Source organism: Melanotaenia boesemani, chromosome 3 (genome assembly GCF_017639745.1).
Source record: "Melanotaenia boesemani isolate fMelBoe1 chromosome 3, fMelBoe1.pri, whole genome shotgun sequence".
NCBI classification, from domain to species: Eukaryota; Metazoa; Chordata; class Actinopteri; order Atheriniformes; family Melanotaeniidae; genus Melanotaenia; species Melanotaenia boesemani.
In genome coordinates this window covers 24458784-24481649 of record NC_055684.1, presented here as the reverse complement: position 1 = coordinate 24481649, position 22866 = coordinate 24458784, and the positions used below count along the sequence as shown (strand labels likewise).

The 22866-nt window shown below is 38.9% G+C and overlaps 1 protein-coding gene across 1 annotated transcript in view; it reads right to left on the bottom strand.

Moving 5' to 3' along the window:
- Positions 1-2966: 2966 nt before the first annotated feature.
- iars1 (isoleucyl-tRNA synthetase 1) overlaps positions 2967-22866 on the bottom strand; it is a 52059-nt gene continuing 32159 nt past the window's right edge. The window contains exons 23-34 of the mRNA XM_041980213.1: positions 22334-22455; positions 20256-20358; positions 19243-19326; positions 16780-16954; positions 11277-11389; positions 8598-8693; positions 7094-7270; positions 6715-6835; positions 6393-6518; positions 5299-5445; positions 4098-4250; positions 2967-4017 (exon numbers count right to left, since the gene is read on the bottom strand). Of these exons, the coding sequence (XP_041836147.1) occupies positions 3935-4017; positions 4098-4250; positions 5299-5445; positions 6393-6518; positions 6715-6835; positions 7094-7270; positions 8598-8693; positions 11277-11389; positions 16780-16954; positions 19243-19326; positions 20256-20358; positions 22334-22455 (1500 nt within the window). The 3' untranslated portion in view covers positions 2967-3934. The remainder of the gene's footprint in view (positions 4018-4097; positions 4251-5298; positions 5446-6392; positions 6519-6714; positions 6836-7093; positions 7271-8597; positions 8694-11276; positions 11390-16779; positions 16955-19242; positions 19327-20255; positions 20359-22333; positions 22456-22866) is intronic.

Below are 22866 nucleotides of genomic sequence, written 5' to 3'. Positions count from 1 at the left end.
CAATGCCAGGATTCATCAGGCTCAAACTGTGAAAGAGAGAGAGCATGAGACGTCATTTTCCCACATGACCACCACAGAGTCCAGACCTTAACCCCATTGGAAATCTTTGGGATGTGCTGGAGAAGGCTTTGCGCAGTGAAGATCTTGGTGAAAAATTAATGCAACACTGGGTGGAAATAAATCTTGTAACACTGGAGGAGCTTATTGAAACATTGCCACAGCAAATGTGTGTCCTAATCAAAGCTAAAGTTTGTCTAACAAAATAGTGACTTTTTTTTTTTTGACCAGGCATTGTATATCAGCACCATCATATATAATCTTGCAAATATTGCATGATTATGAATCGGTGCAGCAAACTTTAACATCCCCTGGAGAGCCAAATCAGCTTAACAAAAATGTTTAAGCCTCAATGATCAAAGCAGACCTCAGGGTCAGATACTTGATTATAGAAAAATGCAATGCTCTGCATTTCTGCTTAACTAATTACTAGAGGCTTGTTTTTATATTGATATTGCTTCTGTAATTTTGCATAGGATTTAAACAATTTTAAGGCAGCTGTTACATTAAATCATGTCTCCAGTCTGACTGGTGGACAGTATCTAGAAACTGGGACTAAGATATCCTTACAGTAACAAATACAGCCAGTATACTGACCCTGGAGAAGATTAATGCATTTCACAAGGGACATTTGGGTCAGATAGCTTCACATTGATCAAAGATGAAACCAGAAGAAGCTCCTTGTTAGGTAATGATGCTGTGGGCTGACACTGAAATGCACTTGGGAAAACGGAACATATAGTAAATTTTTCTTTACAGTGTCAGTGCAAAAGTCTCTGGGTGGTGCGTGGGCTTCACTGACATAATTAGCCTGGCCACACTTTTAAGACATGTAGAAAATAATCTATGCCTAATGAGGCCCGTTTGCTTGTTTTTACATTATATTCTGCAGATTGCAACACTGGTTAAGTGTACATGCACAGCAATTCTGACAGTTTTGCATAAATTTAAATAAAATCTTTTTCCAGTTACTTTGTTATATGTGTATCTGTCAAAAATGATGCATTACCCAGCATTCCCTCCTCTCCATAGCCATCCTGTTCTGCACTGGCTCTGTTGGTGGTGTTGCCAGATCTTGTGGTAGAAACAAGTAACCTGATCAATGAACAGAAGTCCAAACAAGTGACTTTGTTTTGATGTTCACACTAAGAAGAAAATGAGCTCTTTGCATTTTTATAATTTCTTTGGGACAATATCAAGAATTATTTTTCTAGCAAATGGTTGAGATAACAGTTACTAAAGTAACAACAGCTAAAAATGTTTTAAAATTTCAACAGAAATGGGATAAACATTTACTTTGGGCATTATATACCCAAGCCAAGTGGTAAAGATGGCTCAGGCAGGTTTACTTCCACAAATGTTTGATAAGATTCATAATCGTCACATAGAAAAAATTGCAAATAAAGTCAAATAAAGGTTTAAAAAAATAAAAGCCCAAACTTGCTTATAATAATAGGACCTGAACTGGCAATGTTGGAGATGAAGATATGTGCTGCTGCATGCTGTGAAAACTTTGGTAGGTGGTAATAATGTGATTAAGGCATATACTCCACATAGCTTAATTGAGTTATTGGGTACTCTGGACTCACTACTCAGGTAAAGGTTTTTGTGTTTACCTGCCAGAGCAAGGTCTTAATCAGGTTCAATTTAGAATATTGCTGTGCATGTAAACCTAATGTGTGCTGCTTTGTTGGGGCTGACTTGAGGTTTGGTTAGAAATATTAGAGCAATGAAGAAAACATTATTTCATTAAGTGGCCTCATCTTCCCAAGGTTACCTCATTACAAGGCACTACCCAAAAACACATCATTACACAGAAGACAGCCTATGAGCACAGACCTAATAAAACTGGAAATTTCCCTCTTTAATGCTCACAATTCCCTCATCAGCAGGTGGACAACTGATCCACATTCTTGTTTTATGGCCAATATTTCACACATGCTTTTTCTGTTTGCTGTCATCAGAATAAAAAATAAATAAATTTCCAATCCCCTTGTTGAGACAGAAAACGCTGAGGTACTGGCAGAGAATTAGTGGCTCATTTATTTCTTTTGTCGAATGAACTTCAGAACTAATGATCAGCTTTGATAGCAAAACAAAAAGCAAGAGCTAAAGAGTTTCACCCTCTCGCCTCCAAGGTACAGCGAATGCAGCATCATCTGGAGGTGAAGCTGTATAACTTTGTAAAGTGACATAACTTTCCCTGCAAATGTCCCACCTTCAAATAAAAAAATGGCTAAAACAACATGCCATGGTTGTTTTGTTCTTGAGTTTTTAGGTTGATAGTGACTGTTCTCGTCCTAGTACACGCTCAAGTCCAGAAGAAAAAAATAATCTCACCATCATGTGCCCCTTTGAAAACCCTAGGCTTAAAGATAAATTGTGTGGTGTTACTTCTTGACTAGATATATATACATATATTACCAAGAGTGCATTTCTTTATTGGTTGCATACTCTCACTTTCAAACACAAGGGTGAACATGGACTTAAATATTTAGTTTAGCACGTCTTTTCTATTTAGTCACTTTTGTTTGGAACCAGGCTAAATGGAGGTAAGGTTTCAGTGTAAACTCACGTTAGCTAACCAGCTGCTAGCTGTAGCTTCATTACTGACTAAATGAGAAGCATTTTTTCTTTTTTTATTCAAGTCAAGAAACCCAAGTATTTCCTAGAATTTCATATTTTTTTATTCTTTTGTACTGCTGTGGGCATTTATAATCCAATTTGCTCTATTTGTTCCCTGACCTTGCTGCTAAATAACATACACAACAGTCGGTCAAAACAACCTTATTAATAAAGCAAAGCACATTTCCCCTAAAACTGCAGTCAATTTTGAAAGTCCCGCAGACATATAAGGTCTCCCTCTATCTATTAAATGTCTGAGTGGACAAGAAAGAAAAGTAAAAAAAAACAGTCACTTTTGATTTATTCAGCTTGTCACTTAAAATAGTACATTATCCATCTGTTGCTCTTTTTATGACAGAACCTCTTTGTGTCCCAACGGTACAGCAGCCCAAAAATCCATTTCACCTTTTAATGCCTCTTCCATTGTCTAAAAATCCCTAGTGCAATGAACACAATAGGTCTTTCTGTTAAATTCTCAATGGTGTAGAAGCACAATAGCACAAATTCTTTTTGCAATTATGTGCCAAAACATAATTACTGTGGACTGAGCACAGTGAAAATAAGCCATGAAGTGAAGTAACCTACATCATTATCATAATAAAGAGAATTATCCATTGGTAACAGTAACAGTTAATCGAGTTAGACCATTTTCTGGAAACTTTATTTCCAGGAGTTACTGAAAAACTATTCGGATGTGAAATAAATTAACCTTTGCAGCGTCTTTCTGAGCAGTTTATGTGCTTCTGTCCTTAGACCAGATGAATCCTAACTTCCAAATGCCCATTCAATAAATCTACTCACTGGATAATATGAAGGGGAAAGAAAAAAAAAAAAACAATTCAGTCCAGAGGATGGGTTTTTGAATGAAGCCTGTAACCTGCTGCCCCAACAGAAACAGTATATCTGTCATCAACAGTCACAGCTGGTAACAAAATTAAGAGAAAGAAGATGTTTGATGGTCCTGGAGGCAACACGGAGGGAGAAAGATAGTTAGATTAAATGAATTAAAGCAAATGTTGGACCGCTTTAAACATAAAATCTCAAGACGTCCAGGGAAAAATGGGACACTTTGTGTCTGAAGTTCTCGTGCATGAGATACTTTACGGATCATCAGTTATAGTCTATGTCAGGATTTCTATTTGATACTTTTTTCCACACATTCACTGTGCATCAGTGGGACATTTAGGTGGTAGAAAGATTTGCGGAGGGGGTCACATCTAACACAAACGGTCCAAAGACAACAACTGTGGATTTAAGCTTCAGCGGTGGTCGGAAGAACTCTCACAAACAGAGTTTTGGTGTTGAGGGATTTTACTGATGAATCAGCTGGCAGTTCTGTAAAACACAGACACACAAACATTTACAGGCTGCTTGTTTACATTTGTTACCCACATTCCACCATCTTCTCGTCTTACCTTGAGTAAGGTCCTGGTCCAGGTAGAGTTTGAGTCGTCTGCTGCGGAGGCCAAAAACCTTGGCAGTCTCAGAGAGGAGGCCTGAATAGTGGATGACATTCTGGCCCACTGGATTCATCAGCAGGAGGGTGCCCACCTCTCCAACCTGGCACTCTGGAGGAGAAAATAAGTGAATTAGACAGGCGTTACCCCTTTTACAATGAAAATAGTATCTATTCCAAGAGAGTAAAGGAATAAGCCTAAATTTAATCATGGAAATAAATGAGGAAAAAGAAAAGAAACGTGCATCTGATCAAACGGTAAATGAGGGAGAAGAGGAATGAGGTGAAAGATTGATTCTGAAAAACTAGAAGGATGGAGCTGGATTGTAGCTAATAAGCTTTCAGTAAAATGGGTCATTTTGGAGGTGGAAATGATGAAATACAGTTCTCTGGCAGCTAATCATTGTATGAAATGACAGTTATTATTAAAGATTTAACAACTTTGTATAAAGTAGGTAATGGTTTGATGTTTTTGGGAAACACAGTTAGACAAGAGCATTGATAACACACTGATGTTTCACACAGTAAATAAATAAAACTACAGCTGGCAGCTTCACATTTGTTTGAATCACATATTACATTGCCTCGTAAAACCACAAATTTGTAATTGAGTGTTATGTAAATTAAAAAAACAAACAAACAAAAAAAAGATCAAAAAAGTTATTCCCGTTTATTTATTTTTTTTGGACAAAGCAGCTGCCTAACCTTGCTCTTGGCAGCAGCTCTGCAATAACTGCACAGGGATGAAAGTATAGATCTTGTCAGCTAGTTCTCCCACAGAAGTCGAGTAAGTCCATCAATCTTTAAAGCCACCCAGGGGTAAATTTGGTTTGCAGCTAAGTGACATAAGTCAAGGAAATAAAAATGTCAAACTATTCTTTTGAAGTTAGGCTTCATCTAAAATATGAATGCACAACTTTTAATAAAATATCATGGTAGCTTTTCTGTGATTTCCTAAGTATAAGAATATGTCTAAGGGTCTGAGCTGGTAAATCAAAAATAAAAAGGTTTTTTTTTAGCCAATAAGTTCAAAGAAAGGGCTGTGATGGTAATCCTGATTATAATAACATCTTTAACATAATGACAGAAGAAAACATTACAAGCTTTATTCTCCAACAGCGTGAGTGACATGTTAAATTGTATGTTTATGCATTTCTCACCAGCTGGTTGTGCATTACACAGTAGCAGGTTCACATAGGGACACAGCAGGGTGTCAGAGCTGGGGGCGGGGCCAGAAGAGGAGGGGCCTGAGGTCACGGACAAAGTTTTACCACTTAGAGCCTGAAGGTCCGTTTTGCTGGTCAACTCTGTTTTAAAGACACACAAGAACATTTACACAGAAGAGCCTCATGACTGATCTGAACCGAAAGAAAGGAATGAAATTAAAATTTGAATACATAACATACTAAATGGTTTTCCTTTAATCCCATTAAGTCTGTTGGAATGTTTTTATAATGACAAAAATTAAAGCATTTTTTGGGAGGGGGATGATCAGCTTGTCTGAAGTGCTTTAGCTACTGTTAGGATGGTTTTGTTTATGCATCACAACTTTTTTCTTTAAACACCATCATAACCTAAGTTAAAGGGCTTAATATTTTTGGTCTGAAGCTCTCAGCCCCGTGGTATGATGGGCTGATATCATGAGAGAGGAATGCCAGGTTCATTAGAAGCCTACTTTATATCTTTAACACACACATGCTTTTTGCTGAAAGGGTATGTAGGAGTCAGGAACGAGCAGATTGTTCCTAATGTTATTGCTATAAGGGAGGACAGAGCCAGATACAGCCAGGTTCACAAAGAAGCTGATTTCACAGACGAAGGCAAAAAATTGCTGCACAAAAATCACCTGACACTAATTATCCAACACAGCATGGAACCAAAATATCACCAAGTATATGGATGAGTGCAATGACTGATGACACAGGTTTACTAGCCGCATATTCCATCTCAATTTAATATGAGCATCTGTAAATAATAAATATGAAATAGGTTCCATCACTAAATATATCATTTAGTAAATCTTTACCATCTTTCCTGCCACTTGTCCATTTTATGGCCATGTAGAAGGCTCCATTGCACTTAATAATCTGATAAATAATAATAGCTTAATAGTTTACTGTTAACATGGCATAGTAGCAAAGGAGTGGCAACAACAATAATATGAACAGCAGTCACTCACATGAAAAGATTATTTATTTGTGTTATAAAACAGAGATGAAACAATGCTGTCTGAGGAGCTTAAAAGACTTCTTACCAGCACTACCATTGAAGAATCGGAGCTGGGTGTTATTGGTTCCAAAAATGCTGCGGCACACTCTCCTCAGTTTGTCCAAGTCGAGTACGTTATCCCCTTTGGGATTCTCCAACAGCACTACCCCCTCTAAAGGCAAACAAAAAGGCTCATCAACAAGGCTAAACAATAAAAGCAAAGTATTTGATATTCTCAATAAGCAAGCCCAGAAAAAAACAAAATCATATTGAGTGCTGTAGGAAAATATGTTGCATGTTTGTAAAATATTGTCCTGCTGAAAAACTAGCAGTGACATAGTTTATGTTTTGCTCTTCATGTGTACAACCTTGTTCTTTGCTGCCAACTTTGACCCTGAGGTTTATATATGTGCAAGCTGGTCCATTGAGCGGAGCTTGAGAGGCTGAAGATCCCTTCACTATAGTCAGTTCCAAGTCTGAGCCCTTTAGCTGCAAGAACAAAAAACAGCATAAATAATACAATAAAAATACTTAAATATGACTGTAAATATGACTCAAATGAATGAACTTTTAAATGAAATAACGGATCATTTTAATATGAAAACATTTACTTATATAGGACTCCACGAGTCATTACAGTTTGACTGGTACCAGAATGTTTAACCAGTAACATTGTCTGTTAAACTGAGTCTGAACCACAACACAGCAAACAGAAACTCTGCTTGTCCTGAAGGCATCCAGTCATACCTGAGTCTTTTCCTCTATGATGATGCTGGAGGACTTTGGGGCAGGGAAGGGCAGAAGTGGAGCCTTGATGGTGGCCAGAATGAAGTCAGTGTGAGCCTGGATCACAGTGGCCAAGTAATCCACCTCTGGCTGGCAGCGGTAGTACACGGTGATCTCATCTGATGGCACCAAATGTCCCTAGATCAATAAAATGAGGGGTATGGTAAAGTGTCTCTACTAATAGCAAGTGTAGCATTTCTTAGAAACTTCAGAAAAAGTGAGGGTGTCTGACAAGAAAGGTCATTTATTGTATCAACACAGGGTGGAGAGACACCAGGGAAGACTTGCCACAAACGAGCAAGAGCGAGCAGCAAAGTGCTGCTTGACTTACTTTGCAAACATCAGTACAAAAAAAGTTGCAAAGGAAGCAAAATATCACATTTTCACAAGTTGCTTATTTTTGTTTGTTTGCTTGTTTTTATTTAGATAAAAAAAAGACAAGTAAATAAATTGGTAGGACACCCCCCCCGCCCTACAAAAAAGGGAGAAAACAAGGAAAATGAAAGGAGGTTTATAGGCTTCCCCAAGTCAAGGTACTGACCCTTATGGGGCTTGTACAGTGTACGTGTGTGCCAGATAAAGCTACAAAGATCCTCAGCTGGTGGGCAGTCTAATACAAGACAATAAATGAATAAATAAATAAATAGCTGACACGCATTTCTCAACCCTGCACCCCACGCAAACTGTAATATCTCACACACCCCACAAACTACTACTTAACATGTACAAGAACAGTTAAATTAATTCCCATCCACATGGTGGAAAAATCCTAACTGATCTCAGTTTGAAATAACTGGAGGAATTTTGCCTGGCAGGGAGCCAGCACAACGCTGCTAAAGGGGATGGAAAAAACTGTTTGTTTCTTGTGAAAACAAGGAGCTGTCGCTAATCCGTCTTTACTCCCTAGACTACTTCAAAGCTCCAACATTAGAATCTGAAAGGGGCCAGACTGTAATTAAGCTTCCATTAAGCCTGCCTTATGATGGAGAAACCTCTAACTGTGACACTGCAGTGGAAAGATTTCAAAACTGACCTGCACGGGACATAAAAACGAAGGGAGGAGCCTGATTTAAACGGAAGGGAAGTATAACAAAAATGCTTCTGGTTTGTATCTTCACAGTATGGTTAATACTAACCTATTAATTAAAAAAACAAAAACAAAAACAAAGAAATAAACGGGGGGTGCAGTAGGCCCTCCTGCAAAATGAGACTTTGGGGTTTGTGACAACAGGTATTCCAATAGCATTTTTGGAAAGTATTAAAAAGTATTGAGTTCAAAAGTACACCTCTCATTACCTCGGTGGCATGTTTTGCTCAGCTTGAAGCGACCCTGATTACGCACATTGACTGTTTCAACTATGTCAGATCCTAGTTATTAAACACTGGATTGTAAAATTTAGAAGTGGTGTGTAATGTGTCAGTCTAGTCTCTATAGCTAGTAGTCCTCCTGAGACAACTGCCCCACCTTCTTGCGTAGTTTCTGAATGCGGTTGATGACCTCTCTGGCAACTCCTTCATCCACCATGGACTGGTCTGGGGTGACATCCAACAGCACAAGGACCTACATGACAACGGATCAATAACAGAAAAATATACATTTAATCTCAAAAGGAATGACAAACCTGCTCTGATTTTGACACAGATCTTCAGTTTATTAACATTTATGAGTTCAGGTATAAAAGATGTCATGATTTAAGCCATTCATTTCATTCAGGTGTGTTAAAGGAGGATTTCCTCTAAAACATGCAGGCAGTGAGTCCTGAGGACTAGGACTGAGAAAGACTGCACTAAGATGTGTATGCGTAAGTCATATTGTGTAAAACACCCTGTAGACACAATATTTATTAATTGTGTGGAAACTAAAGATATTTGTCTTGTGCATAAATGAGCATTGTAGTACCATTTTGTAACTCTGTGCAACAGGAATCTGTGTTGGATTTAGTGGTATAATACTCAGTACAGCACATGTCTGAACTGCAGCTGGGATATTAATACCCAGCAGTTAATTTGGCTTCTGACGAGCTGTTGAAATGAATACAAGAGACTCTATCAAACAGATAAATAAAACCAATGAATATTGTAATTGTCGAAAAAGTAAGATGATCAAAATATTATTTTAATATTTAATTTGTAATCTGTGAAAAATGTGAACTGTATACTTTTTCTATTGTAAACTGACCCCAGGAAGAATAGCTGATGACGCTAATAGGGATCTCAGTAAACATAAGCATTTCCTAACTGCTTAATATTTTCGACCATTTCACTGGATTTGATAATTATGCTGTTGCACTAGATGTGGATGTGCTATGATTTTCACACATTTCACAGGCTGAAATGAGTTCTTTTAATGGTTACCCGACATCAACCTAAAAGTCTATAACGACTTTAGTTGTATATCTCACTCGATTTACTGCCTGGTCACGTGTGAAAAGCAAATATCACACATGTACTGAGCCGTTAAGAAATACATCTCTGAGGCAGGTTCAGCATAGATGGGATGCTCTAATGCGTAAAGTTTCAGTGTGTAAGAATTACTGACAACTAGCAGTAAAGATGGGCAGACAAGTGGCTTCAAATGCCAAGCATGGTTGTGAATGGATGGTGGCCGTTAGTGACTAAAATTCTTTCATACATTAACATGTGTTTAGCTGTGCGTGGATCCAGTGGTTTCAGGTGCATTACACGTTACTATTACAAAAATTTGCACATGTAGATGTGCCCATATACATTTTTTCTGTCACTGACCTTTGACCTGGTTACACACTGCACCATTAAGTGTAGGTATTGACATTTTAAAGCTGCAGCAACAATCAGTCATGAGATCAGACACAATATGTGACATTGTAGAGTAGATCGGCTAGCATTGCTGTGCTGCTTGGAAAAGTTATGCCTGGATTAAAAATCAAGAAACACAATTAAATTCAGTAATTTCAAAATGAACAAGAAGTGAGCCCACAAACGTCTTTAATGCGTACATCTGAATCCAGCTTAATGCTGTGGGTCACATATCTATAATACAGGAATAAAATCAAAGCAGCAGCAATAATTACAATATTGTAGTGAGAGTGAATGACTGAGTGCCATGTTGTAAAAAGCTGAGCTGTTATTCTGAACACTTTACCATTTGGAGGAAGGAGGGAACTGACAGTGTGAAAGAGGAGGTACATAAAACAACAGAAACTGAATATGAGAAAAGAACAGAGACACAGACAGATGGGAGGTGGAGTGAGGTGTGAGTATGAGTGAAGGAGTATGAGAGAATTAAAAAGCGAGCTCAGTACACTGGTATTAAGGTGCAGCCGTGCGGTGTATATACGGTTGGAAGAGCACTGATTAGAGAGGGCCTGTGGGACAGACATACGTGCTGGTTTCCACTTAGCCGTGAAATGATTTCATACATCACACAAACAGCAAAGTCATAAATGCATTTACAGTATATGGCAGCTGGGTGCAGCAACAGCAGCATTTTCTTTTCTCCCTCTCTCTTTCTCTTATTTTTTTTTATATAGATCAATTACATTATGCTTTGTGGCTCAACATACCACATAAGAGCAGGTAATCTGGCAGTCAAGAGGAAGAGAGGGGCAGGGCAAGGACAAGTGTATCCCTGCCTCTTCAGCACTGTGCCAACAACTAAATTTTGAAGAGTGGATGAATAGTGTAATGTCATTGCAAATCCTATACAAACTTTTATGGGGTCCTCTTCTTTTAGTCTACAGGTAATCAATTTCCATACTAAAACTCAGTATACACTGTGTGATTCTCAATGATCTCAGATGAGAGATGACCAACCTGATGGAATTGCTGCTATCTCCGATCATGGCTAAAAGTGGCTGCTCTACATTGGACAGTGAGGGTGAATCAACCACTGTTCATCATGTTTTGTGACCAAATATAGCCAAGGAAGAAATTCTGATGTGTCAGAGATTTCAAATGGTCACCTTTGCAGTGTGTTTGCCTCTATGAGCTATGTCTCTTAATTAATCCATAGGATTTTATTATGAATTTAAGTGTGAATTAACTTGAACACTGGCGCCATTGTGTAAATACAAAAATAGACCTAAACATGCCTGTGGCATCTAATGAGTTTGGACAGGTATCAGCATTTGCAGCACTGAAAATTGTTATTTAAATCCAAGCCTACCTGTGCGTCAGAGTGGGCTTCGTACTGTGCAGCAGAGCCAGAGCTTTGATCGAAGGTGTACATCAGCCTCAGGTCTTCCTCATGTAGCTCATGGCCATCCACAACGATGGATCCTTAAAATTAACCAGACAACAAGAGATACTGATGGAAATATGTTTTTAGCGATGTGTGATGCATTGAATTGATTGTACCTGTGCCTCTTTTAGGAAACAATAAAATGAAAAGAGAAATTTAGGTACTCAGTCGAAATGTTTTGCTACTGTGCATACCAACAATTTATATTTTCTTCACTCATTTTGCTCATCACCATATTTACTTTCAACTTGATAAAGTGATACTTGATGATCATGTCCTCTATGCATGTTGATTACAGACATTTTTGCATCAAACTTTATAAATTTTCCAAGCAAAGCTTTTTTTTTTCTTTTCAAGGTTTAAACTGTTAGTCTTGCAGAGAAAAGCTTGCAAATAAGACTTACACTTTTTCAAACATTACAATACTGATATGAGTCATGTAATCCTTTAAAACAGATATTAACAATATGCCATTGTTACTGGCTTACTAACATCCATTGAATTAACTGTACCAACCAACCAACCAACCAACCAACCAACCATCCATCCATCTTTTTCCAGCTTATCCGGGGGGATCCTGATGTGTTCCCAGGCCAGCTAGGAGATGTAGTCCCTCCAGCGCATCCTGGGCGTTACCTCAGGTTTTCTCCCAGATGGACATGCCCGGAACACCTCATTAGGGAGGCGGTCCAGAGGCAGATTAACCAGATCTCTGAGCCATTTCTCTAGAGCACTGGCTCTGCTCTGAGCTCCTCCAGGATGACCAAGCTTCTCATCCCATCTCTAAGGGAGAGCCAGGTCACCCTGGGGAGGAAACTCATTTTGGCTGCTTGTATTTACAATCTTGTTCTTTTGGTCACTACCCACAGCTTGTTATTATAGGTGATGGTAGCAAGGTAGATCAACTGGTAAATCGAGAACTTTGCTTTTGGCTCAGCTCCTTCGCCACAACAGACCAATGCCGAGTTCACATGACTGCAGAAGCCACAACAATCCACCTGTTGATCTCCCGTTCCATCCTTCCTTAACTCGTGAACAAGACCCTGAGATACTTGAACTCCTCCACTTTGTGCAGGACCTCATTCCCGACCCAGAGAGGACATTGCACCTTTTTCCGGCTGAGGACCATGGTCTCGGATATAGAGGTGCTGATTCTCATCCCAATCAATTCACACTCTTCTGCATACCACCCCATGAGAGTTTGAGATCATGACCTGATGAAACCAACAGAACCACATCATCCGCAAAGAGTAGAGACCCAATCCTGAGGCCACCAAACCAAATCCTCAACACCTCTACTGCACCTAGAAATTCTCTCCTTTGGCACTGATAATACAAGGGGGCCCGGTACAACATAGTCCTAGAGCACCCTCCACAGCAGTCCCCTGGGGACACGGTCGAACACCTTCTCCAAGTCAACAAAGCACATGTAGACTGGTTGGGCGAACTCCCATGCCTCCTCCAAGACCCAGAAGAGGGTTCAGAGCTGGTCCATTGTTCCACGACTGGGACAAAAACCACACTGCTACTCCTCAATCTAAGATTTGACTATCCAACAGATCCTCCTCTCCAGGACCCCTGAATAGATTTTACCTGGGAGGCTGAAGAGGGCGATCCACCTGTAGTTGGAGCACACCCTCCGATACCCCTTCTTGAAGAGGGGGACCACCACCCAGTCTGCCAGTCCAGAGACACTGTCCCTGATGTCCAGGTGATGTTGCAGTGGTGTATAAGCTAAGACAGCCCCACAGCATCCAGAGTCTTAAGGAACTCCAGGCAGATCTCACCCACCCCTGGGGCTTCTTTCAAGGAGCTTTTTAACTACCTGGTTCAAATAAAATGGATTTCCAACAGCTTGTTGTCAAGTTCTGCACAGGTCGGTTAATGACCCATTAATTTGAATCAGGCTCATGTCTAAACATGCAATACCTGCAGAACACTTGCCCTCATGGACTGGTGATGGTGATCCCTGCCATAAGCTTTAAGCTGGATTTATACTCATGCTGCATTTGCTTAAGGTCCGTTACTGCTGTATGCTCCACATAGGTCTGCAGAGGCTTAATGCGCACCTCTTCCAGACCTGACATGCACCCCACTTGCAGATTTCTGGAGGTTGTAGCTGAATTTGTGCAGTTTTCACGGAAGAGAAACTACAAAACGATGCCGTAACCCTACGATCAAGCACGAAAGCACATCTCCCCAGCATTAGCTGCGCAGGTTCTATCATACGCAGATGCTGCACGAGAATGAATCCATTTCAGTCTCCTCAGATCAGTTTAAAAATCTGAGCTTCAAGACAACATAGAAAACTTTGTCTACCTATAACACATCTCCATTTTGCCCCTGGCAGCAATTAGCCATGACTGTGTTCTAACTAAAAACCATGACCATGTTACTCTGTCCTCTTCACTTCTCAACACCTAGAGGCTGAATTCAACAGTGACTCTGTTTCTCTCTAATATAAGATTTTCACGCTTTGATTTTCTGTGCCCCTCCCTGCCTCTTTGCGTTTTTCCATCTTCTGCCTTAACCCCACTTCTTCTACTTTATCAAACATAATGGGATCAAAGGTATAGGTAAGATATAATGGGAACGAGGCTACAATCATCTTCTTGACAAATTGTCACCCTCCTAACTTCAATTGGAAAAAGCTTTAAAGGAGTTATGGAATCTGCAGCAAAAACTGGTTAAAGGTTAAATATGGACTGTTGTTTTTTTTCCTCTATTAATATTCATTACAAAAAGTAATATTTAGCCATGTTCCACTAACTGACATGACTGTTCCAGATAGTAATCACTTGTACAACCTTTGGTCCATCTCTGTATAGCTCATTTTTGGAATAATCTAAAACAAATAAAGTCATTGTATTATTCTGTTTACATGTGCTCAACTATTACATTTTGCCTCTTGGTTTGGTATGCTGTAACTTGGTGATGCTGTGTACATTTTCATCTGTATGTTTCACAACATTTTTTTCTACCAGATCTATCTCCCTCTTCCATCATTCATGCTTATTTTTTTCCCCCACAATTGGCTGGACTTCAAACATCCAAGTGATTGGAAATCTGAAGTTCCCACAACCCAGCTAACCTCTGCTGCTTTCTTCCCCAGAGACGGTGGGGGCTCTCCTCGTCTTTCTATAATTGGACGGACAAGATACCTTGCACTGCTTTGATCCCTGCTCAAGCTCTGATTGCATTCTGAGAATAAACTGACTGTGTGAGTGAGTGAGTGAGTGAGTGAGTGAGTGAGTGAGTGAGTGAGTGAGTGAGAGAGAGAGAGAGAGAGAGAGAGAGAGAGAGAGAGAGAGAGAGAGAGAGAGAGAGAGAGAGAGAGAGAATAGAAATACTTTAGAGTCATGGAATGTGGAGAGACTTTATTTTGGACGATTCCCTGTTTGCACTGACTGAAAGCTCTTTAATTACTTATTTGATAAGCAGCATGGCAGCCTACTGATTAAAAGGAAGTTTGGGCATTTTTAGACCAGGGGCCTCATTTATCAAACTGTGTGTAGCAAAGCAAACTACAGGTGGAGAAAAGGCAAATGAGGCGCACAAAACTTTCAGATTCATCAAAGCGTGCGCACGCACGTCCCACACCTGTTTACGTTCATAAATCAAAATCAACTCTAAAGCGGGCGCATGTGAGGAGTGCCTTGCCATGTCCTTGTGATGGCCATAAAAGGTCAGGGGAATGCCTATAATAAATATTCATTATTTCATTTCCATGATGGCTCATGAGGGAAAAATAGGGAAGAAGTGGCTTTTTCCGGAATATGAGAGAAATCCCGATGGACCACGTTGAAAAACGTAAAAAGGTTTTATTTGGTGGGCATGGCGTGGGCATTACCAGTGTCAGAAAGGCAGAGAAGGGCAGAAGGTGGATGATACTGTCAACGCCATGTCAGAAGGCAAGGTACGTCAGCCATGTTCACAGGAAAGTATTTCTAGAATAATTTCTAAGAGCAGGCAGAAATTTCCATAGCAGTATCACACCTTTTTTTTTTTTTTAAATGCAGTTCCATCCAGTGTTTATTTTCATCTGCGTCACTCAAATACTGAGATGTATCCAGATTTCCGTTTGGTGTTTTATACCGCAGATAATGGAATATACAAGGTCTTCACAATTTTACATTCAGGACTCGTCTAATTTCTTAGATTGCCCCAAAATTTAAAGAGACATTGCCGAACCCCTGATCATACTTACCTCAGAGACTGCCTTTCCATGGTGCTCTTTCGCCCCCATCATCTCATTGACTAGCAGGCAATTAACTCATTTAGCTGCAACATGCTTCTCCAGCTGTTGTTTTTGTACCACTCAGTTTTCCAGCATTCTGTGGAAAGCTCAGCAGGCTCTTCAACCCATTATAAAATAATAAAATGTCTCACTTCTTTGTGTTCTATTGTGAACAAAATATTGATTAATTAGATGCAAACCTCAGTGCTGTGTCTTTTCTTCCATTTTAAAGGTCCCAACTTTTTTGGAATTAGGGTTTTATAAGTGATTGCTTTTGACACATTTTGGCCATGTTATAGTGGTATGATTTACGGTATCATCATAGCAAATACATTGTGCATTGCTTTTTTTTCCTTTTTAACACAGAAATAAATCAAGGAAATCTATATATAAATCTAGTAAAGAGATAAAAGTCTAAATAACTATAGTAAACAGAGATGAGCATTTATTTTTCGGATGTGAAACACCATATACAGGATAATGTTTGGTAGTACTGAGAATATTTTTATTAATGGACACAGATTTTCAAACTCTTGCATCAATAGGTGCTTCGCTTTGAGACAGATGTTTTTCTTCAGAGAGCCTTCGTCTTTCATATGTCATCTACTGTTTGATTTGTTTGTTTGTCTCTGAATTTGGGTTTGAAAAAACATAGCTGACCATCAAACTGATATGATCCGCTATCCTCCTAATAACAGTCCACCAGATAACCTACCATTTCACAAACCTGCAGAGAAAATTGGCCTTGACAAGTAAGCAAAGCAGGGAGCATGAATGAATATGATGTGATGAAAGGGAGTAATTAGGTCAAGCTTCTAGTGTTTCAGATGAAGAGCGTGGTTAGCAACATAGCCATGTGATGCAGCTAATTTCTGTGTTCATATTTGGTCACTTAGCAACCTGAGAATGTCAGTGGCAAAACCAAGCACTTTTCCTTTAACGCTACCCCCCTCAGCTACATTTCGTTCCATATGAATAAATGCAAAATGATGTGGAAAAAAATAGGGTTTAAAAATACCATAACTACTTTGATTTTTGATTACAGCTGCAGGGAACAAAAGTATATGCTGCTGAATGAATACATTAATAATACACGCTTAATAAGAATTTACACTGAAGCAACATTTTTGTGATGCTAAGACTTATAAAAGATTTGGGAATAAGCCTATGTGCTCGTTATTGCAGTAATACCTGTTTTCTGGAAGGTCTCTAGCTGTTCGCTGGTGAGCTCCTTGATAGAAGCAGTGACAGCTTTGAAGGCCCCCTTTAATCTCTTGCCCAACACCATGTGGTCTGGCTCAGCTCTCAGCCGGATTCCATACTTGTCTTTGTCTGTTGAAAGTGTCAACTGTCGCACATTAAGTTCCTATGGGGATAAAGAAAAAATATAACATAGTCACAAACCATGTCTTAGAGAGTGGCTTCTATAGCTTGTTCAAATACCAAGTATGGACAGAACCTCATTTATCTGCTTGTGTCTACAGCGGGATACAGCAGGGTACAGCATAGGTTAGGTCATGTGTTTCAGAGACAATCACAACACCCTTAGGCATATTTTTTTAGTAACATAAGGAAAAGAAATCTGAGTTAAAGTGTAAAAATACTTCCTAAGAGTAGCAACACAACAGTTTCAAGTCATGATACGACATGTAAATATAGCATATAAACAATGTATGAGCTATGTTTCTGCTGTTTCAATATAAATAAACCTAGACATTCAAAATGGTATACAGTATAGCATATTAAAACATTACGCTAAGCATTTCATTATTTGTTATAATAAAACATAAATTGATCACAGAGCCCTTCAGTAAAACACCAAGTCACGAAATAAGCCAGCTGAAATTTCTAAAAGGTCAATCCTCTTTTTTAGACAAAGTTTCAGTCTTCAGCCTTAAAGAAAAAGAATCTGTGATTCAATCATGTGGTGAAGCAATAGAGACACTAAATATAGCCACATCGCCATCCACTTCTTCTTTCAGTCGATCATACTGTTCGGGTTGAGGCTCAGTTCTCACATTTTTAACTTTCTGAGAGCAGAGACAAGCTACAGCAGCGGCTGAGTAATAAAGTTAGAGCCAATGTGAGGTTGAAATTTATGACCTGGTTTATTTATAACAGGATTCAATCACTGATTTAACACAAACAACCTGTTTAATTTAAGATTATATATGAGTTTCTGTGGGACAATACACAACATGATGTGTTATAATGAAATGAGGCTTCTGTTTGTTGAAAGAGGGGCTCATTTGATATTCTACAGAGCATCTTGAACTCAGTGGAGACTTTACTGTCAGTGGAGACACCAACAGGCACGTCAGTGAGGGAAAGCTGAGCAAAGCTAAAATTCAGATGGAAAGAACAGTGGTATTTTGCAGCTGACCTCTTCCTAACTTTTGACTCAAGAAACAAACAAAACCTGCTATCATTGTCACTCAGTGTTTATACCTGACTGGTGTGAATTTTTAATTTGCTGTAATCTGTTTATGCAGGATTAAAATATTTGCAGTATTTTTTCCAAGTTAATACTCTGTCTCTAGCACGTTCCAAGTCAAAGTTGTTAAATTTAAGTTAAGTCAAACTTATTCTCATTTGTTAAATGATTAATTTGTAATAGTTTTAAAAAAATTAATAAAAAAAATCCAAGTAAGATACGGCACACGTATGCAGACAGTCTAGGGATTCTTTTCTGAGCTCCAAGACCTGAGCTGCTCTCAATTCTGATCAGATAAACCTTGTTTACTGGGGGGTAGCAAGAGCCTGGTAAGGTTAAATGTTTCCTCCCCTAGAAGCCAAACACAGTAATAGATAAGAAGTGGTTTCAATAAAGATAAAGCTTGCGGGATCCAACAGCAGGTTGCAACAAAAGCCTTTTTGCCACATGTCCCTAAATCCGTAAAGGTTGCATCAACATTCCCCAACACCTTCATATGAGATCAAGAGCTGGAATCAACTTTTCATCTGAGACACGAGTTCCTTATCAGCTCGGGACACAACAAAATTTAAAGAGACAGAAATAGCAGCAAAGGTGAGAGAAAGTCGCAGAACTCGCTTAAGTTCTACGACAAAAGCTTAGTCTTAGCAGGACTACCTCCTTCACATAAATACTGTAATTAGTGAGTATTCCCCGTTCAAAGCCCGTTCAGAAACACCAGAATGAATTCAAACAGGTTTTGAAACAAATCCACACGTAGTCTTCATCCAGCTGTGAAGCTAAAGATGAGCTAAAGATGAGTTTACTTATCACTGCTGTCAGCCCACAGATTAACAATAATAATGTGCTTCATGCGCTGGTTAAAAAAAACAACATAATGTTCCTGTTAGCACTCTGCATTTGAAGAGTCTGTCAAAGGGGTAGATCAAATGTGAAACAATTTCAGAGACATCTGCTTGACACTCTTTTCCGAATAAAACAGACATATAAATTTCAATTATAGCAGAGGATAGAAGCGGTGTGTGTAGATGGTACTACCTCTGATGTTCACCTCTACTGAGTCAACATGAAACATGGTTTTAGGGGATGTTTCTTTTTCAACTGCAAGTTTAATAGTACTGATGGGAGTGCAGTAACTGACAAAAATAGATTTCAGGAAAACATTCTGTAAGAAAAAAAAACATCTCCTTCCAACACAGTTTCTAACAGGGTTTACTTACCTCTAGGATGTATTTCTGCAGGGACTGGATGTCTTTCAGGGCTTCTGGGTCCTGGTGAATAACCACCACCTCTTTCAAAGGATACTGAAACACAAACCAAAAAAGCTGCAACACTGACAACACAAAACCAAACACACAAAGTTAGCTGACATGTGAATTAGTGATTGTATTTGTTTATGGTGAGAATGATGGTTCTTTTCTAACTCTTGAAAAGTGGTTTGAAACAATAAAACACCAGAATAACATATCTTGACTTGTGGTTCTCTTTCTGTCTGAAGTATTTTCAGAAAAGAAGCTGTGATCCAGTGATTTTAAGGACATGAGCTCCAATCCCGGTCTCAGTTATGCTCAATTTTACCTAGTAGTCTGGTTTGAATGTACTTAAGCTAAAAATATTTCAATATTTCAGACTATGGCAGGAAAATATAAGGAAAGCATGTGACATCACTAACGACATAACGTGCAATATTAAGACGCTCAGGTGCATTTTGAACCTGTGTGTTGTTGAACCTGCACAAAAGCAGAAATTGTGGAATGTAACCCTTTTTAATACACATGTGGCTGTATGTGTTTATAAGCTCTGTGTCAGACTGGGGGAGAAGCTGCATCAAAAAGGGGGAGGAAAAATTTTATATATATATATAAAATAATATTTGCACCAAAAAGCAACATTTTTATTTAAATGAATGTTAGTGGACTTTAGCAAATAATAGAGACAAATATTTATATTGTAAACTCTGGAAATATCTGGAAAAACGCATTAATTCAATTTCAATTCAAAACAGTAGAAAAAGAAATAGAAAATATCCATGGCCGAAACTTAACAGACTTAAAGTTTGGTCAATTATTTTTAATGCTTCCAAATATCCTGTCACAACTGGATTATTTATTTTTATTTTTTTAAGACAATTCTAGTAAATGAACCATGACAGTGCTGTTTCGCCTCATTTTAAATATTACAGTACTACATCACTTTAAAAATGTGTGTAAAATATGAGTAGATGGGGAAATACCTTAACAGGCAGGGTCTTCCTGTCTCGAATTACTCTGCCCAGCTCAATCACTGACTGCATCTGAGACACAGCACTCTCAATACGCTTGTCAATCAAGCTTTCCCTGCGACACAGATGTATGAGAAGAAATTATGAGCATCACTGTATTGCTTAGTAATATCACCATATCTGACAGATTATGATCTCGTGACGAGTGATTCTGTGTTAAAAAGCATTTTTTCAAGTCTCAACTTAAACCCTGGCTGTGTTTTACTAATCATATGATAGAAACAACACACCTTCTTGGGCTTTACTAGGAATGATGTGAATGTGCAGGGACAGTAATCCTCACATTCTTATTAGAAGTGAATCATAAATTAAGATGAGTCACCTATTGAGGAAAATGGATAATAAAGCATGAGAGAGTCTGTACTCCTTATGAATACAGAAGACCTTTTGGAATATACCATTTGCCCTCAGATTATTACAGGAACATCCATTAAAAAGGTACTTTGAGACCTCCAACTCTGAATGCAAATTAAAACAGCCCAAACCGACTGTGAGCTCATGTGCATCCCCGGCTCCTCAAAGTATGCACACAACACTGGAGTAAAATGACAGGGCAGTGACAGCAGTGACAGCCAATCATTTAATGGGGTGATTCAGGAGCAACTGTTCCCATCGCCTGATTGGTGGCTGACCTTCAGGAGGAGGGTAAAATAGTCCCATCCGACAGCAGGAAGGACAAGCAGCTTATAAAGCAGCAGAACTGGGGGCAGCATAAGTGACAAGGGAGATTATATGAACCATTGCACAAAATATTTTATATATGCAAAAATCAAACAGATGTTTAATCATGTCAGAACCTTTTTTTTAATGGTTAAATATGATGCAATAAGGTTTGGGTAATTAGACATTCCTCCCAGGCATTCCTTAAAACTGATCAGCTGCCAAGCCACACATTTTACTGAAGTAAATTAAGTGAAGGGAATGAAATCACATTTCATCAGCAATGTCCACTCTGCAGGGCAGACAATCCTGACAGTGTCAAAGCAATTCTCAGACTCTGGTGTGAGCGGACACATTCCTGTAACTCTCCAAAGAGAGATGAGCGAAGTAATGGTTGTATAGTAGAGAATGTATAGTATCTGATTTAATTCAGTAAGAGCCATGACTTACATTTAACAGAAGATTATGATAATCTATGATAATCTAAGTGATAATCTAGAGAAAAAAAAATGGAATAACACTTCAAATATAATCCAAATATAGGTGTGATCATTTACGAATGCATGAATTAATGAAATCAATCCACACTGGGGAAGATGAAACAGCAGAGGTGGGAAGAGGACGGTTTTGACACAAACAGGAAATCTGCTGTCAAGCCCAACAGTCATCTTCTCACTGTGGCCTCTTAAGCCTGAAAAGCCTTTACTCTGGGTAGCTCAGAGTGTGGTACAGCTGGACAAAAGTAAGGCTGAAACTGATTAGGCTCCACATAAGGAGTTGATATCCGGCGAGAAAAGGGGCAAACATAAGCGTGGGAGTTTGCTATGTTTACTGCAGAGTACTGTTTGGCAAGAACAGCTTTGAAACCCATTTAATCTTTGCTAAATTCACTTGTTAAAATACTTACAGGAAGAATTAGAGACCTTAAGTAATATTAATAGAACTGTGAGTGTGTCTGTAACTAAGTGCTAAGAAGGACTGAACAAGAGAGGATGATCATTAGAAGTCTGTACTCAATAAATACTTGGGGCTTACAGAATGAGCTTGAGATATCATCTTCTGAGGGTCATGTAATAAGATGCTTATTTAAACATCCAGCAGATACAGATGAAACTTGCATTTCAATTGGATTTATGTTTCTGGCAACATGAAAATTAACTGACTTAAGCTTCACTTAGGATACTTCAATGTGCTTAAATACACAAGAATAGGAGCCTTTGTTGCATTTTTTTTTTCCATAACCTTTTGCCTTATTTGACATGGATGTACCTATTCGAGTACATCGGGGCAAACTTTTTGTAAAAATACAGATGATAAACATAAAACCAACTCCTCTCATGCTACATCTTAACTGAAAACATGTTCCCAACCTGACTTGAGGCAGCATGAGATAGTGGATGCTGCTGTTGTCCTTCTCCTCAACAGAGGCAGGGTCAATTAGGTTCCGCAGATTCTGGTACATCATTTCTGTAATGAAGGGTGTGAGGGGGGCCTGAGGAGGAGGGAAGAAAGCAAGTACACATGAGATATTAAACACACAGAGATTATTAGATTCTCCGCACTGTGGTTAATTTACATTTTTGGACATAAAAGGTCTGAACGTCTGAGGTGATTTCTCTCTGGCATTTTTTTTCTATCAATTGGTGTAAAAGTTCAAACAGAACAGTGCCATTGTGAGTTTTCCACTAATGTGATTCTCCTCTTTTTCAACTACGGCTAATTAATTTGTGTAGCTCGCAGCGGACCTGTATTGATCTCAGCTAGGCTAACTGCCTCGTAGCGTGCCTCATGCCTCACATGCAAACATCTTCAATGTGTTATAAATAAAAACTCCTACTGCTCATCCATTATTCATAACCATGCGAGCACACAAACACACCTCTTGCATACCAGCATTGTGTCT